The sequence below is a fragment of the Vulpes vulpes genome, chromosome 14 (assembly GCF_048418805.1).
Source record: "Vulpes vulpes isolate BD-2025 chromosome 14, VulVul3, whole genome shotgun sequence".
Taxonomy (NCBI): domain Eukaryota; kingdom Metazoa; phylum Chordata; class Mammalia; order Carnivora; family Canidae; genus Vulpes; species Vulpes vulpes.
The window spans coordinates 105,509,976-105,528,111 of record NC_132793.1 but is presented as its reverse complement, the minus strand read 5'-3'; the positions used below and the strand labels follow the sequence as shown (position 1 = coordinate 105,528,111).

At 49.6% G+C, this 18,136-nt stretch overlaps 1 protein-coding gene across 5 annotated transcripts in view; it reads right to left on the bottom strand.

Moving 5' to 3' along the window:
- MTHFS (methenyltetrahydrofolate synthetase) overlaps nt 1-16,453 on the bottom strand; it is a 34,033-nt gene extending 17,580 nt beyond the window's left edge. Inside the window, exons 1-3 of one of the 5 annotated variants that reach the window (XM_072737489.1) lie at nt 15,138-15,669; nt 14,788-14,892; nt 11,780-12,041 (exon numbers count right to left, since the gene is read on the bottom strand). In XM_072737489.1, coding sequence (XP_072593590.1) covers nt 11,780-11,987 — 208 coding nt within the window. In that variant the 5' untranslated portion in view covers nt 11,988-12,041; nt 14,788-14,892; nt 15,138-15,669. Of the gene's footprint in view, nt 1-11,779; nt 12,042-14,787; nt 14,893-15,051; nt 15,073-15,093; nt 15,725-16,162 lie in introns of those variants that run through there. The other 4 variants (XM_026000078.2, XM_026000087.2, XM_072737491.1 and 1 more) reach the window with 4 other exon arrangements.
- Between the last annotated feature and the right edge of the window lie 1,683 nt (nt 16,454-18,136).

Genomic DNA, 18,136 nt, shown 5'->3' with positions numbered 1-18,136 from the left:
AATTACTCACGAAGGAATGAAGGAACCGTTGCTCTACCACTCGGGGTTGTCCTGTCTCATCTGTCTCGTACACAACAAACCACACGGAAACAGGGTATGGTTAGCGTGGACAGGCCAGGACACCTGTTGAGAATCAGTCTCCATACATTCCAGGTCTTCTTTCACTCCAAGACCATATCCTTAGAGCAGGATTGGTGGCATGCACTCAACTAAGCCACCTTCTCACCAGCAAAAAACAAGTAACATACATAAAATCATCCTTGCCTTCAGCATTTTTTAATTTTACTTGTCAAGCCTACAGGGTACACAAGAGATGCTGGTCTTGCCCAGGGGTGGCTTTGCCTTATACTTTTTTGCCAACTGAATGTGCAGCTAACGCACAGTTCACGATGACTCGGGGATGGAGGAACCACAAGCATCCGGGTGAGTGGCAGGGCGGTTCTCGTGCATCTCACTAGCTGCGTCCATCCATCGCATCAGTCCTAACGAAAGATTGTCTCGCCCAGAGATACGGCTCCTTACTCCAGAACCCTTCCCTCTTGCCTTTTCAGTGGCAAAAGCAGACATCTGAAAAAAGACTCTATCTGTGGCCTCTGACACCTAGCACATTGCTAACACCCATTTCCATGGACTTCAGGGTTCTCTCTTCTCCTTGCAGCTAACCCTTTCTAAATATATATCTATGTTTTTCTCTCCACTTTCACAAACTATAGTAACCTAAGAAATAACATCAAAAACACGCAATCTGAGAAAACCTCATCTAGAGAGGGAAACGACTACGTCTGGCCCATGTTTGTCACAGCCTCATCTACCGTTGGCTCCCGTCTACAGCCTCAGGTTTTACCACGGTGCAGTGGAGACATGCTGAAGTGACTCCTGCATCAGTAACTATTTCCTGACCTCCCGACCTATGCATCCCACTAGCTACCTACAGCATCTCCTGGAGGCCCCAGAGCCACTTCAACGGGGTTCATCCCCTGCCCCCAGACCTCCTGACCCCCGGCTCAGTTAATAGGACCATACCCTGAAGGCAGAGCCAGGCTGTGCCTCCGCGGCCTAGAGTGCTCAGTCACCAGGGCCTGCCACTACGCTGTGCATCAGAACTCGTGTGTCCTCTCTCTCCTTCCAGGGACAGTCAGTTCTCTTCCCTCCTACTCCTTCAGGTTCCCAGTCTCCTTGGTCTTTGTCTCCCCAGCCCACCCCCCTTACAGCTGGCAGAATGATCTTTGCAAACACAGACTGTCCACATCACTCCCCCAATTAAAGTATTTTGGGATTTCCCCAAAACTTCCAGAATGAGGTTCAACCCCAAGTGTAGGACGTGCATGATTCTTCACAAGGCCTGTGAGTCCCCGACTCGGAGTCAGCCCGAAACCATCTGCCAAGTCACTGCCAGCCTGGGGCTGTCCATCCAAACACCCCTTCCCCTCCTGCATCCATTCTGCCCTTCCTCCTGAGTCATGGAACCACGACCTCACTCAGGAGTCCACGAACCCCATGGCAAGACTTCTGCAAGCCTCTCACATTTACTACACGGCACCAGACAGAAAATGTGTGCAGTTCCCTGGTCTAGAATGATGAGTGGAAAAATCAGGGCGACCCAAGAATTCTATCTGGGTGCAAGAATTCACCAGTGTACACAGAGGGCCAGCTTCAAGAATAAAAGCCTTGTGAAAATACCACACTGGAAAAATTCATGTAAAGGCATACTCCATCTGACCAGAAAAACAATAAAAATATAGAAATCAAGAATGAGGAAGGGATGCTTTAAAAGCAGAAGTAGCGAACCATGGACCCAGGAGAATTTAGAGTTGAGTTTAAAAGACTGTCCTTTATTAACGTACTAAGAAAATAACCAAACGTCAAAAACATTACACTTTAAGGCATAGATACACATCTTCAAGTTATTAATGATTTTAAAATCCCAGTTTGTTTTGATAAACGCTGGGAAGAATAAGCACATTCACTTTCTTATCTCTTACAAGCGGTCAAGTTAACAGAAGTCCTCTGGATAAAGCTCACAAGAATCTAAGGTTCGAGAGGTGTTTCACGGTAACCAACAGGCATGAGCGGGCAGCTCCAAGCTCTAGAGGGGAAGGATACAAAGGAATGCAAGTGGAAAAACACATTTTTCCCCCCAAAATAGAATCCAAGATGGTAGAAGTAACCAGAAGGAAGGCCAAGTGCAACAGTTAGCATGAAACAGAGGGCAGGCCAACTCCCCTCTGGAAGGCAGAAACGACTCCCAGTCAAGAGCAATCCAGAAACCCAGCCACGTGCTGTCCACAGGGGACACAGCCCATAGACCAGGGTGCTGAAGATCATGGTGCTGAAGATCATGGTAAGGGGGAACCAAACGCACACTCAAACGCAAGGAGCAAAATCTATAATAAGGAAAAATTCAAGACATTAGCCTTTTCATGGAAAAGGAGGGTTGGTTTCCCTCCATTTAAAAAATGCACAATTGACCGTAACAGATGATAACTCTCTAGTGCTAAGAAACACAGACACAGAGCATGTTAATTAAAGAAATGAACAAAACCTTCACCGCACTAGGACAGAACGGTAACCCTCTTGGGCGCCTACCTTCACACAGAAACACACTTCACAAGCGTGGCAATCTGTGTGTGTGCATATTACTACAGACCCCGCCCCATCCCCACACCCAGACAGGACTTTCCAAGCCTACGCAACACTCATGGGCGGTAAGTGCTACCGACCTGGTACCCACCCTGCCTGTACTTCCTTATTACCAGAACCATGACATCTTAAAAAAGGACTTTTTTTTTTTAAGTATATTCCTACTCCTCCTTTATGGACAGGAGTCATCAGAGTTTAAGTCCATGAGATGTATGGGTTTTCAGAGAAGCTTCTTAAAGCAGGGAGACTCAACCAATGCCCCTTGCTTCATTCCTCCATCTTCGAGCCCAATACAGACGTGATGGCTGGATCTGTGCAGCTGTTCTGTAACCACAGGAAGAAGGCCAGGAAGACCACTGCACACCTGGCATCCTTATCCTGAGGGGGCCAATACCAACAACCACTGCTGCTAAAGTCCTCATGGCATGAAAATAAAAGTAACTCCTTTCCTTGTGTAAAGCCCATCCCACAGGGTTTGTTTCTTAGAGCCAAACGCAGTTCTCAACTCAAGCGCAGTAAGCAAAACATGTAACCCAGAAAAAAAGCACTAATCAACTTGAAAATGATAAATTCTATGTGTCAATACTCCCTTAATACAGAGCAGTGAAATTCCAAAGTGGTCAAAACAGTTTAGAAATTTTTAAAATTATGTTACCTGCCTCCTGAGCCAGTGAAGCATCCAGTACTATTGTTATAAAACAGAAGATAATGGGGCCAAGTACATGACATGTCAAAATCCATGGAATGTCATTAAAGCTATGCTCAGAGAAAAGAATTAGAAGGTTTAAATGTTTTTTATTAACAAACAGGAAAGAATGAAAATAAATGAAGAAGAGTCAGAAAAAAAAGAAACCACAGGAGAGTAGGGATGTGATAATCAAAAAAAAATAAAAAATAGAAGTTAATTAAATGGGAGCAGGAGGAAAGATGCAGCAAAGCCAGGTGGGCGACACTCTGGAGGTGGGGCGGGCCACACGGCAGTGCACCTGTAGCTAGCAGCATGGTCTGTCAGCTGGGACAGTTGCCAGCATTATTCTCATAATGATGAGAGTTAATAATAAGGAGAGTGGGAGTAAACTTTCGGGGTGACAGACAGATTTACAGCATATGGTTTTTGAAGCCACGCTTATGTTGTATTTACAGTAAGTGCATACAGGTACCACTTATCTGATATTGACAGCACCATATGTGGAGCCATTCAGCAGCCAAGTCACTATATCTGGGAGGAGAAGCATTTCAGCTTAGCCTTAAAAATGGACAATTAAGATCCCAAAGGGCTGACAGAAACCAGGGGCACATCAGGATGACAGCAAAGAGACCTCAAAATGAGGAAGCACAGTGACACACACACCTCTGTCCTCTCTCTACTATCCCACTACAGAAAGTGGACTTCTGTTTCAGGCACAAGAGGAATACAGTCGAGATGAGAGCTTGGGTCCCTGTGTCCGCAGAAGGGCAGCCTGGCACATATGGTCATGACAGGCAAAGGGGAGATTTCATTTCATGTACCTCTTACTCTTGTGTCTCAAGGGAGAAATTCTCTAAGCCCTTTTTCAAGAAAGAACACATCATAACGTATCATGAAGGAACATAATGTTATTACCTTCTGAGACATTCTTATGAAGAATATAGACAGGCTGCATTCGCTGCTGACGGCACTCACAGAAACAGACAGTGTTGGCTCCTGCCCGCAGAACAGGTGACCCAGAGGGAGGTGACGGAGTACCTGGGTGTGTGCCTGCAACTGTCCATTAACCCCTGGGGGCGGCAGACGGACAGACGAGGAAAGCACCTGGGCAAGATAAGGTGCTGTCTGCAGGCACATGAACCCACAGTGGCACCTGTTTGCACGCAGGCTTCCCTTGAAGGATCGCAAGGCTAAACTAAAAACAATTTCCTTTTTCCTAATTCAAATCCCTATGAAAAAGTCCGCATCTACTCTGAGCTGAACGTCTACAGAAACAGCCATAAGCCTGATAAACACTCTAATGTTTTGATTAAAGGCCAGAAAATAAAAACTGAATAAGAGAAAGAGTTTGAGCCCCTGAAGATATGGGATGAGGAGCTGCAAGTGGGCCAGTCGTGGAAGTGACGCCGAGGCGGGGGCCAGGATGCCAGATGCATCATCACAAGAGCGTAGAGTGCTAAACCCAATCATGTGTCAAGGCAAGAACAGGCCATGACCTCTATAAAATGATCTTTTAATCTGAACGGGCTGGGAGTTAACAAGGGAACAGCACTACTCTGTGAACTGATGCTGTGAAGTTGTCCTGCAAAAGATAAAGCAGACAGTCCTGGGACAGAACCCAGAAGCCTACAGAGAACACACCTGTCACTCAAACAAATGCCCTGGAGGTTCTTCCTGTGTGTTTACCTGAAAATACAGTGACTGGAAAAAAGTGTCTGGGGCACTTGGGTGGCTCAGTGGTTGAGCATCTGCCTTTTTTTTTTTTTAATTTTTATTTATTTATGATAGTCATACAGAGAGAGAGAGAGAGAGGCAGAGACACAAACAGAGGGAGAAGCAGGCTCCATGCACCGGGAGCCCGACGTGGGATTCAATCCCGGGTCTCCAGGATCGCGCCCTGGGCCAAAGGCAGGCGCTAAACCGCTGCGCCACCCAGGGATCCGAGCGTCTGCCTTTGACTCAGGGTGTGATCCTGGGGTCCTGGGATCAAGTCCCACATTGGGCTTCCCACAGGGAGCCTGCTTCTCCCTCTGCCTGTCTCTCTCATGAGTAAACAAAATCTTTCAGAAAAAAAAAAAAAAGGCATCTGAACTTGAAGACCAGTGTGCTTTCAGATACAGTGACTGAACACAGGTTCCTCCCTGGGAAAGCAGGACAGTGTGCCCAGGAACCCAGTCCCCAGGGTGCCCACTCCATGAAGGTCGCTCATGCAGAATGTAGCCAAAGCAAAGAAAGCTCGCCTGTTGGTCCAGCATCTTCAAGAGTGAGGCACTGGGAAGAGAACTGGCCCTCCCACAGGAACTGGAGGGGAAGCAGGAGAACAGATGACCAACCTCATCAACTGCCCATGTGCCCTCAGGCAGTCCCGGCCACCTATGTGAACACCATGAAGATGCATGAAGACTGTGGGGCTTCCTCCCTATCCTGCGGAGCCGACCTCTGGGGGCAGCTCTTAGCTGCCCACACACAGGTCACCCCAAACCCCCACACCACCACAGGGGATGCCCTCCCAACTACAGCTGCTTGATGTTTAGTCCTGACAACTTATTGTGAAAGTCCATGTAAAATGAGTGAAGGGGATTTCCGTGAAAAAGAAGAGACACATTAAAGGTCTAGAAACACCACTTCTAGTAAGAGCATGAACTGTTGCCATACATCCCACCAAAACATCAAACCACGAAAGATGTTAGAACTACTTATTTCTTGGCTTAGGAAAATTAAACACACAAAAAAATTCACATTGTGCCAGTTGCCTCCAGAGACTCGTGTTGGGAGTCTTCACGGTGCTGCTGGATAATCCCAGATGCCATTCCAGGGTTCACTTGGCCCTGTGATCTGAGAGACACAATCCAGTTCTGAATTATAACGTGGACACGGGTTTCCAGAGCACAAGCCACACACCCCACTCACCTGGCCCAGCAGCAGTCCATCCACGGCTCCTCTCTCCCCCTCGCCGACGCAGAGAGCACTGAGAGCCTGGTGCGTGCAGACTCCCTGGTACACCTGCCAGGTACCACCATCTTTTACATAAGCCGAGACCCACAGACCCGAGGTCAGCGCGCAGACTCAGCACCTGACCAGGTGCAGCACCAAGAGCAGACAGGTGGCTGTCACACTCCACGTCGACCTTAGCTCTGCAGCATCCCCAAACCAGCACCAGGACAAGACCAGTTCCAAGGTCCCTGCAGCCCAAGACTGATGTGAACCCCTTACTCACAAACACAAAATAACAACTCCTAGTGTCTTATACAACAGCTATTTCTGACAACTTGTCTAAGTGCCCCTGTGTATGTCTTCTAATTATTTTTAAAACCTCACTTTCCTTGAAGGGATATAAAACACTGCTCATCTGTTAATTTACATAAGTGTTCTCGAGATTCATGATAATCTCAGTGCTGGCCCCACCTCTACAAACTTCAACTCAAGTCTACAATGAGCACCACATGATGCCTTCGGAGCACGGGGAATCAGGAGCGCTGGTCTTCCAGAATCCCAGTCTCTGGTGTGTATTCTTTCCACCAAGCAACTCACTGACACCGGCCAACATCCTACAGTTAAATCAATTCTGACACTGCCCACCTGGAGACAGCATCAGATTCCACAGGGGAAGGACTCGGTCCCCCAAGACTGTCCCCTCTCAGACACCAATCACAAGTCCTAGTGGTCATCTGTGCCTCTGACCCATGGCCCCTCCCTGGGCCTGTGAGTTGCTCACCAACCTTAGAGAGACATTTCCCTCACTAGAGTACTGGATGATCATGAAAGTGGTCACTCGGGAATACCCAGATGGAAGGGGCACAGAGGGCAGGTGTGGGGAGGGGGCGGAGCTTCTGTGACCAGTGCCAGGTGTTCCCCAAGCAGGGAGCTAACCGGTCCTTGTCAGGTCATGCTGGGGGCTTCACTGCATAGACAGAATGGATTACATCACTGACCACTGGCATCCCTAAACTGGGAATCCCAAACCTTGTTGACACAACTCGCTCCCCCCACTAACAGCCCCCACCCTTCGGTGCCTTCCGACTGTCATCTCATTGACACAAACCCGGGTGGCATTGAAAGATATTTTTATTAAAATCGAGATATGTTTATCACTCTTATCACTAAGGAAATTACAGGGGTTTTAGAAGCCTCCGTGCCAGAAACCAGAGCCAAAGACCAAATAGGTATATTTCTTATTATAAGTCACAATGTCATAGGATCTATCAGCAATAAGAGGCACCTAGGTGGCTTGGTCACTTTAAGCATCTGACTCTTGATTTTGGCTCAGGTCTTGATCTTGAGGTTGTGGGATCGAGACCCATGTTGGGCTCCATGCTCAGCAGGAAGTCTGCTTCTCCTTCTCCCTCTGCCGCTCCCCGTTTGCATGTGTACACGTATGCACACTCTCTCTCTCAAATAAATAAATAAATCTTTACAAAAAAGTCTAACAGCAATAAAAAAAATGTATCCCCAAGGAGAAATAATACAAGGTATATGTTAGATGCCAGGTGAGTGGGCATTAGAGCAGGAGAGGAGTGAGGTTTTGGGTGCAGCCAAGGAAGGTTTAGAAAAGGCAGCTGAAAAAAAAAAAAAAGAAAAAGAAAAAGAAAAGGCAGCTGAGCTCACAAATGGCCAACTGCCACATATTGAGCCCCAACTACACAAGGGAGCACGCTAGGCACTTCACACACATTCCACTCCATCCTCTCAACACAGGCACTGCCATTATCTGCAATTTTCACATGAAAGAAATTCGTACTTTAAGATGTTACATAACTTGTCCAAACAGTAAAGCCTAGATTCAAACTCAGGTCGGCCTGAGTCAAAGGCAACACTCTCAAGCAATGGACTAACAGACACTTCCATGAACAGACACATGAGACACCCCAGCCCGGAGAGACAGTGGGCACAGGGTCACCGTGGGGCACACAGCACACTCTCGGGAGACAGGTCAACAGCAGTACACAATACAGCCAAAGTAGCCAGACAGGTGCCCACACGGAGCAGGCCACCACCATGGTCCCGTGTCAGCTTCCCCATCGCACTACAAGGTAGCCGTGACATCCATCTCCAGGGTCTCAAGACATCTGAGGTTCCAAGGCTACATGCGACCTTTCCAGCCATACCGTAGAAAGGAGCAAAATTAGAACTCAGGCCCAGGCCTATGTGATTCCCATCTGTATTCTGGGCTCCAGACACAGTAGTCCAGCTGATCACTATGGCTGAAGAAGAAGGACAGCACCAGAGAGAAGTGAGAGTCTACAGGGAAGGACAGGAGGATTAGAGAGTGACCTCCATACGTAAACTGTATTCAGTGTCCCTCCTGCTGGCAAAAATCACCTAGTGGGAGCTGGGGTCTGCCCAGGAAGAGGCCCAAACAGGGTGGCGGACCTGCCACAAAACGAATTTCAGGAAAGTTATTATGTCCAAGAAACCGATCTGGAGATTATTCCAATGGAACTAATCTGAAGAATCAAAACTGTAGACAAAAGATTCCCCCCATAACTGGGATTAGAGGCAGGTGATAAAAACGTTATAAGGAAAAATCTGGCGATATCTGAAAACTGGATGGGTGGTGGAAACACATGATATGTAATATGTGATATGTGAAATTATATGATAATCACAGTCTTGCAAACTGTCTACCCATAGGAAGGGGAAAGACACAGAGAATGAGAAGGGTGAAGCCAGACATGCTGAAATCTGGGGTCAGTGGGACATTGAAATGGCAGCAAAGCACTGAACGGGACAGCACAGAGCAGAGAGCCCTGTGACTGGCCAGCACAAATCCATGTCGGCAGGGACCACAGGTCATCAGCTTCGCGGCGACGGGGACCAGGCCTGCTCCCCGCCCTGCCCCCATCACACCCCACGCCGACGGGGTGCTCCATAAATATTTTCTGGATGAAGTCTTATGATCCAATCTCAATGTATTCAGCTTATCCTCAAGGATATCATGACTCTGTCAAATACCTTGATGAATTTCACACCCACCCTCATTATTTTCTTTCTGAGGCCATGCAATCCTATTAAAGAAACAAATGAGGTCAATTTAATGGGAATTACTTTGAGTGAACCAACCGTCACCCTCCCAGAAGCAGCGATCACAAGCAACCGAGAAGGACGTGACACTTGTTATGGACAACATCCCATTCAATTACTTTAAAATGTTCTGGTTGAGGACGAGACAGCCTTCATTAGGATCATTCATTCAAGTTATGTCTCAGGTGCCCACACAAAGGTATGAGTTCCCAGAGAGCCTCCAGGAAGAAACAAAACAGCCCTGACACAGTGATACGAGCAAATAGTTTCCTATATTTTGTGGAATTTCAGAAAAGGGGCGCCTGGGGGGCTCTGGTGGTTGAGTGTCTGACTCCTGGTTTTTGGCTCAGGTCATGATCTCAGGGTGGTGGGATCAAGCTTCATGTCGGTTTCCCTGCTCAGCAGGGAGCCTGCTTCTCCCTCTCCCTCTCCCTCTGTCCCTCCCCTCTGCTTGTGCGCTCTCTCCCCACCACACACAAAAAAGAATAGTTACTATTTACCAAATAGCTTCTAGAGACAAATCCTGTGCTAAAACCATCCTCATTTACTTGGACAGAGCTTATCGTAACTAGGAAGCACAACTAGATTAAGGGGAAAGATCGTGTCTCTTCCTCACTCTTCCCACTGCCGTCCTCAAATACAAGTAGAACAAAGGCATAAATGGACACGCTTTAGCTGAACCTAAGGAATACACTCCACAGTGGGCCGAGCTGGTACAAAGACCACAGGCTGTGTCCCTGAAGAACTGGTGACAGGAATTTCCGCAGGACATTCCAAGGTGATGCAAGCATTGGAGGAGCAGCTCTCAGGCTCAGACAGAACTGGATGGTCCTGGGTCCCAGCCCTAGGCCTGCAAGTCTGGAGAAGCAGCTACATTAAGTCTGAACAAGGCCTCAGTCTCAATTAACAAGCCTGGGTGACTCCCCAAGATGTGTCACACCCCTTCCTGTCTCACTGTCTTCAAACGCTTGCAATCTCTGCCCCTGAAGACATGCCATGGTCCAACAATGTTGAACGTTCCTCCAGTCCAATACTGGCGTTCCTCCAGTCTACCAAATGTGGGACAGGAAGGAGGTAGATCTGTGTATACCTTTGCCTAACTTCTAGCAGAGTGCAGGACTGGATCATAGAGGGGAAACAAAGGTCACAAAGCAGATGACAACCCCCCCTCACTATGAGCCCCATGACCTTATCCTCTCCTGCCCCATTATGTCAATTTTGTAGGCTACAGAGTTAGCTTGGAAGGAAGCAGAAATTGAGAGATGACCGCACAAAGCTGCTCTGCGGTTCCTTGCCACTACTTAAGTCTTAGTCAAACATACATCTTTAAGGCAGGTCTGAGTCATCATTTGACAAAATAGTGCTCCTGGCTTGTTTTGCTTTCAGCAATTTGACTGCTCATTAACAATTAAACTCCCCAGTGGCTGCTGTCCAGGGAAGAGTGTGTGCAAAGGTCCAGTGGTAAAGGAAGCAAAGCAGAGCTGGGAAACACACTCAGAGCAGCTGGAACTCAGGTTACACAGTGGGGGAGTGGAAATACCTGAAAACAGACACACAGAACCTTTTCCAAGTCAGGAAAAGCCTTGTAAGGAGTGTTCACATCTCCCCACCCCCGCAGGGCAACAGGAGGCCCCAGAGACACTTGAAACGGGAAAGAAACCATCAGATGGGTGTTTTGGAAATCTCATTTCATGTACTGCGTGGAGAATGGACCGACAAGCAGGAGAGGATGCAAGATGTAGTGAAGAAGAGCAGTGAGGAGCAGCGAGGAGGCCATCAGGACCACCCTGGTGGCTCAGGCTACAGTCCCTGCAGTGGACACACTCAGTACCCATTCAGCTGTAAAATCAGAAGGACTTGGCAATGGGCCACACAAGGGGTGTGAGAGAGAGGGGGCAGGGAGTCGAGGAGGACCCTGACACTCCTGGCACCGTCTGCTGCATGGCTGCCGGTCCCACATGCCAGGAGGGACCCACAGCAGGAGGGACTGAGGGCAACAGAATTCAGCCTGGAGCAGGTGATGCCCACAGGACATCCAGGAGATGTCCAGAAGCCATCAGCTGATCTGGAGGCAGGAAAGCTTATTAGCAATAATAACGTACTCATTAATATACAGAGCACAAGGGAAATCAAGGGAAATGATAAAATTACTCACGGAAAATGTCTAATTAGACCGACAGGTAAGGGCCTGAGTTTGCACAAAGATGACCACATCTCAATACCTCACTCTCACAGCTTACCAAGGGCTGCTCATCCTAAGCAGGGTAATAGGGGTACTTGGAATGGAAGCCCCATACAGTTCATCCCCTTAAGAAAGTGACCTCCACAATCTGAATGTAACCGGTGGGTCAGGGGCCTGACAACCTGTTACCATCGGGTCATTGTCTGATGGCACCCAAGGGGATCCGTTCTAACACCATCAGCGCTCACCTGTGGACAAAGCTTCCTCCCGAATCTCATCCTCTCCAGGCTGGTGGATGTTCCAGGACGTTTTGGGAAGTGAGGAGATTTCCTCGGGTGACGCCAGCTTCACCATGTCCATGTGATTGCTCCTGAACTGGTAGCGTGGGATAAAGCAGGTCTTGCCTTGCTGGAAGATGTCCCTTATGATCTCTTCTGTCTCGATCTCGTCATGCATGCTCAGAAAGATGGAGATCCTCTTGGACTTTTGATACTGACTATGGGCAATCACCTGCATGGGAAATGACGGCAGTCACGTGGCTGCCCCCAGGTTATGCTCTTAAACACCAGTGGCTCCCCCCCTTCACTGTTGTCACACTTTCTCCCTGGTCTCTCAGCCTCCTGGGGCTTCTTGGATGCTTCAAACACAAAACAACAGACAGCAGAGTGCCAGGGGGCCAGTCAGGGCTGCATCCTGAAGCCAGGGCTTGGTTCCAAACCCGGCATCTACCTCCCTGACCCCCTGCCATGTTGGTCTCACATACCTGCTCCAGCAGGTGGGAAAACCCATGAGAACCCCAGGCCTGCCCCCCAGCTGCAGCCCATCCCAGCTGCCCTCATCTGTCATCTCCCCTTCCTTTTCTGTTCTTCTGAACTAAAAAGACAAAGATGCTGCAACACTGGCTGATAACCAGGACTAGCAGAAAGAAACAGGTACAGAAAGTCAAGGTATCCCTCACAGGAAGGAGCGCATAGAAATTCGGTGGATAGAGGATGCAGGACAGGTGCCAAGGAGGTTAACTCCATCTCCCTGGGAACTCAGAACACTGGTAGGAGGTCTGACATAATGCAAAACAAAGAAAAATGCGACACTCAAACCCTGGGCAGACCAGGAGCTTCTGGCACCCAAGTATCTGCTGAGAAAGTAAAGTGTCTGCCATGTTCTCTTTAAAGAGAATATAAAACAACCAGAGCTGAACAAACAGCAACACACATCGGCTAAAATTCAGCGTAAGGCTGTGCGCACACATTTATCTTTCTGGCTTCCTAAAATCTCATTTATGGGACAGTAATGAAGCACAAAAAAGGAAAACCATTAGAGCGCAGGGAACGAGAGACTTGAAGAATTTCTGCGAGACGGAGAGAAGACAGGGCTGTACTTCCAGACAAACTGCAGCACAGGCAGCCCTCAGCAGACGTGGCTGTAGCCCATTCCTCCCAATGTGCCTGCAAAGGGCAAGGAGATCCCCAGGAGTTGTCACACCTACATTCACAAACAGTCCCCACAATAAAGTTTCAGCAAACATTTCAGAAAGCCAAAACATAAAAGAGAAGGACTAAAGGGGTGAGAGGGATGATCCAGGAGGAAATGGAGATAATTCAAAGAACAAGGAATTTTGAAATTCTCATTACTTTTCTCAGACAAGTTCAAGAAGATAGTTGCATCAAATAAAATAACAACAGACTGCTATGGAAAGAAAGCAATCAGAGAACTAAGAAGTAACACTTGAAAATTAAAATTAAGAATACCAAAATTTAAAAATTCAGGAGAAAGTCTTAAAATAGGAGAAATAAACAAAGAAATGGAGGAAGTAAAAAAAAAAAATCTTATGAAATACAGAAAGGCAATACAGGATTTTCCCTAGTTGACTTCCAGGAAATGCAGAAAGGGACAAAGAAAAAAGAAATAACCAAAGATAAAACAAATAAAAATAACACTCTTCAAGCTGAAGGGAGGCTATGGGTGCTGAGCAGAACAAGGAAAAATATTTTGAAACTTAAAATTCAAACTATCAATCAAATATGAGGATACAGATATTTTCTAAGATATATAGTCTTAAAAAGTTTTCCCCTATAGACATTTCTAAAAAAAAAAAAAAAATTAAAAAAACCCACAAAAATAATTACTTGAGAAAATACTCTAATAAGATGGAAAGAGGGATCCCTGGGTGGCGCAGCGGTTTGGCGCCTGCCTTTGGCCCAGGGCCCGATCCTGGAGACCTAGGATCGAATCCCACATCGGGCTCTCGGTGCATGGAGCCTGCTTCTCCCTCTGCCTGTGTCTCTGCCTCTCTCTCTCTCTCTGTGACTATCATAAGTAAATAAAAATTAAAAAAAAAAAAAGATTTAAGATGGAAAGAAAGAAATCTAACCTAGAAGACACTGGGTTTGAGCAGCAGCCCCAGCTTAGAAGCAGGGTGGGAGGGAACCCAGACAGTGGTCGTGCCCTGGGCTGGGGCAGAGGGAAAAGGGGCTAGAGTACTCTCAAGAAGAAAACGGGTTTATTTTAATAGACAAAATGAAGAAGAATCTACTGAGAAGATAAAGTCTTGTTCTGCCAAAAAGGAAAAATAAAGGCAATCAGAAACTCCTTGAAAAAAATAGAGGTAGGTGAGAAATGCAGAATTCGAATTAAGAACAGATTAAATCACGTTCAAAGTTCACTGTATAAAGTATGAATTGTGAAACACCGGGTTGTGAAACATTTCTTTGATGTATTTGCAGGAGGTAAATTGTACTTATTACTGAGGGTCATGGGTCTGTTTTTCAGCTTTTCTCTCTCATCTGCCGCCAGCTCTGAGTTGCCATCGTGTTCTGTCACTGGTTCTGTCTATAATTCCGACCTGGAATTTATGAAATCTAATCTTCTATAGGTGGACAAACTGACTTCATCTTGGTTTTCCCTGGGCAATTCCGAAATCTGCTCCGACTTCTATGGGCCTCCTGCCTATTGACATTAAATCGCCAGCTCTGAATTCTGAAATCACACAGGACTCCCCTCCTTTCCCCCGTTCTCTGAGCTTTATCCAACCAGTTGGCAGGTCTTGCTGATTTTCGCCGCACCGACTCCTACTTTCCAAAATGCTTTTCCTAAAAGATATATCAAAAACACATGTAGGGGCACCTGACTGGCTCAGTCAGTGAAGCATGCAACTCTTGATCTCGGGGTTGTGAATTCAAGCCGCACCTTGTGTGTAGAGATTACTTTTAAAAAAATCTGTAGGGGCACCTGGGTGGCTCAGTGGTTGAGCATCTACCTTTGACTCAGGTCATGATCCCCCTGGGGTCCTGAGTCCCGAATCGGGCTCCCTGCAGGGAGCCTCTCTCTTTCTCTCTCACGAGTAAATAAATATTTTTTTATTCTGTAAAAAAAAAAAAAAAACCAATGTGAAGCACTGAATGCATCCATCTACACACCTGTTTAAACCCTCACAGTAGGCCTACAAGGATGACGTGATCCTTTTACTGGAAAAGGAATCAGACACTGGGAAAGATTAGGAGCCCGGGCCACCACCACACACCGCTAAAATGCAGATCTGTGCGGCTCCACAGGCCCTGCTCACCGGTGTCCTTCCACCTCTCGCCAGGACACGCTGCAGGGGCTCACCCAGGCCATCCCGCCTCCACCGGACAAATCCCGTCTTCAACTACAAACTGCATCTCGAACATCTTCCACTGGTGGTTTCTGGAGCTTTGGTGTTCATCGTACACCTGAGGGCACTGCGATTCTCTATTCTCAGGCCCATTTCCTCCTGCAGACTCTACTTCACAGCAACCGCCAAATCTGTCTAGTCCCTGCAACCCGCACACAGCCAGTGTGGACCAGGACGGGTGCTCCCAGGGCGGGAGAGAACCCGCCAGGATCTGAGCACCTGCGGGCCGGGCCGGGCTCCGGTACTGTCTACACCACCGAGGCACCCGGCCAGGCCTCTGGCGGCTGCTCCAGGAACTCGGTGCAAATGCACACACCCGCCCTGCACCCCTGCGTGGGGCGAGACGGAGGCTCTCCGGGCCGCTGGGACCCCTGGGGACCCTGCGCTTGGGAGGTGGGGGGACGACGGAGCAGGGAAAGGCGAGGAAGGGGTTCCGCGGGCTCAGCTCCCTGAAGCGCCTCCAGGGAACTCCGCAGGCTCCGCACCGAGGGCCCCGGCGCCCGGGGGAAGCCGCCGGACGGCTCGCCCCCGCCCCCGCCCCGCCCCCGCCCTCGGGCGTCCCACCCTCCCGGCCGCGCTCTTGGCTCGTGTCCCCGAGGCCGCTGGACGCTCACGCTCCCGGGAACTCACGGGGCCCCCCGCTCAGCGGGCCGGAGCTTCCGGACCCCACCCTGCTCTCACCCCGCCTGCTGGCCTTCCCCGCCACCCTCGCCCTCCCTAGCCGCGGGCCCCCGACGGAGGGACGTGCGCGCCCCCGGGGACCCCGACGGAGGGACGTGCGCGCGCCCTGGAGCCCCCGACGGAGGGACGTGCGCGCCCCCGGGGGCCCGACGGAGGGACGTGCGCGCCCCCGGGGCTGCCCACGGAAGGACGTGCGCGCGCCCGCGAACGCCGTACGCGCCCGGGAGCTGCGCCTGCGCAGTCTGCCAGCCTAGAGTCGCCAGCCGTCCCCGAGCGCGGGGTCCCCTCGGTGTCGCACCTTCTGGGTCAAGAGGCGGGACTGGCGCAGCCGCTCCTCGGCGCTCATCGCCCGCAGACGCTGCTTCAGCTCTGCCCTCAGGCTCCGCTTGGCGCTGCTCACTGCCGCCACCGCCGCCATCCCTCGGGTGCCCGTGTCCGTCCCGCTTCCGGCTCGCGGCCGCCCCGCCCCCAGCACGCCTCCTGCGGGACCGCGTTGCGGGCGTCGCGGGGAGGGTCCGCGGTCGGGGCGGGGACTGGGGGGGAGTCGGAGGGAGACGGGGGTGGGGGGAGGGTGGGGAGGCGGCGCCCCAGGGGCGGAGCAGCTGGCCACGGGGTAGGGGGAAGGGCCCGAGGTAGGGGCGGGCCCTGGGGGACGGGGCTCCAGGGGGAGGGCCCGGGGGAGGCAAAGGTCCCGCGGGGAGGCCCCGGGGGCAGGTGCGGGGTAGGGAGGGTCCAGCCTGGGTGCCGGCCCGCCCAAGGGGCGTTTCCTCCCCTTCCGGGCAGGGACCTAGTGACGCCTGCCCCGCTCCGAGCGGCTGTGGCCGGCCCGGCCTCGGGGAGTGGGGGGCCTGGGCCTGGGCCTGCGCGAGCCCACGGCAGGCCGACGCAGACCCACTGGCCAAAGGGGAAATGATGTGGGGTTTTGGCAATAACGCTTCCCCCTCTCTTCTCTTCCGTGGGTAGGACGGAGCTGGCGTATTACCAAGGGGCCGACAGAGCTTTCCTGTTCACCTGCAGAGAACCCGGGACTCAGGCCACCAGTTCGGGGCCCACAGTGTGCTCGCCGTGCAGTGCGGGCAACGCGCGCCTCTTGTGCAAGCTCTGCCTCCTGGGGCACCGGGGTGGACGCTCCGGGCTTCCCGTGCTTGCCGGAGCTTACCTGGACCAGGAGGAGGGAAAACCATAGTTCCAAGGAGTAACTCCATGTGGAGAAAGGCTCTTAAACTCAGTTTACATCAGTGACAGAAAGGTGAGAGGGCTCATTATTTCACAGGTAATGAGCTGTAAAACAATTAGAAGGAGAAAATTTCGTAAGTTTAACGTCAATTTTACCGAAGTTCCCATTGGAAAACAAGCATTTAAGAATAGAGAAACACTGAAAATGAGAGCCCCCCACCCCCACCCCGGGAACTGGCCCTTCCAAACCTTGAAACAAACTATCAAGCCTCTAGTATTAGAACACCATGGGGATCCCTGGGTGGCGCAGCGATTTGGCGCCTGCCTTTGGCCCAGGGCATGATCCTGGAGACCCGGGATCGAGTCCCACATCGGGTTCCCTGCATGGAGCCTGCTTCTCCCTCTGCCTGTGTCTCTGCCTCTCTCTCTCTCTCTCTCTCTCTCCCTGTGACTATCATAACTATCATAAATAATAAATTAAAAAAGAATACCATGGCACTGCCACTTGAACATGCAGTACAACATTAGAAAGCACAGAAATAGACCAGAAGTCTTATGGAAATTTAGTATAGACAGAGATGATATTTCAAATCACTGGGGCCAGCATCATCTTTTAATAAATGGTCCAAGGAGAGCTGGACAGCCATTTTTTTTTAAATAAAATGTCCATATCTAACACCATACATAAAAAACTCCAAATGGATTAAGGATCTAGTGTAAAAGCAGAGACTAGGCAGTAGTGGGAGAGACAGCAGTTCCCCTTTAACCACAGTATAAGGCAAGGTGGTAAGAAAAAAGTTTGATATATTGGACTACGTGAAAGCTTTTTGTAATTTTTGCATAGTATAAAAAGCCATATGCATAAGTAACAACAACTGACAAACTGAGACAAGATACTTGCAACATAAACCACAAACAAAGAAACTATTAAAAATTGGGTTATGGGGTTACAGGCATCCAGACTGGAAAGAAAGAAGTAAAACTCTCTCTTCAGATGACATGATCTTACATGTATGACATCCTGGGGAAATCCATAAAAAATTTAAAAAATATAAAAATTCCAGAATTAATAAGCTGGGACTCAACAAAGTTGCAG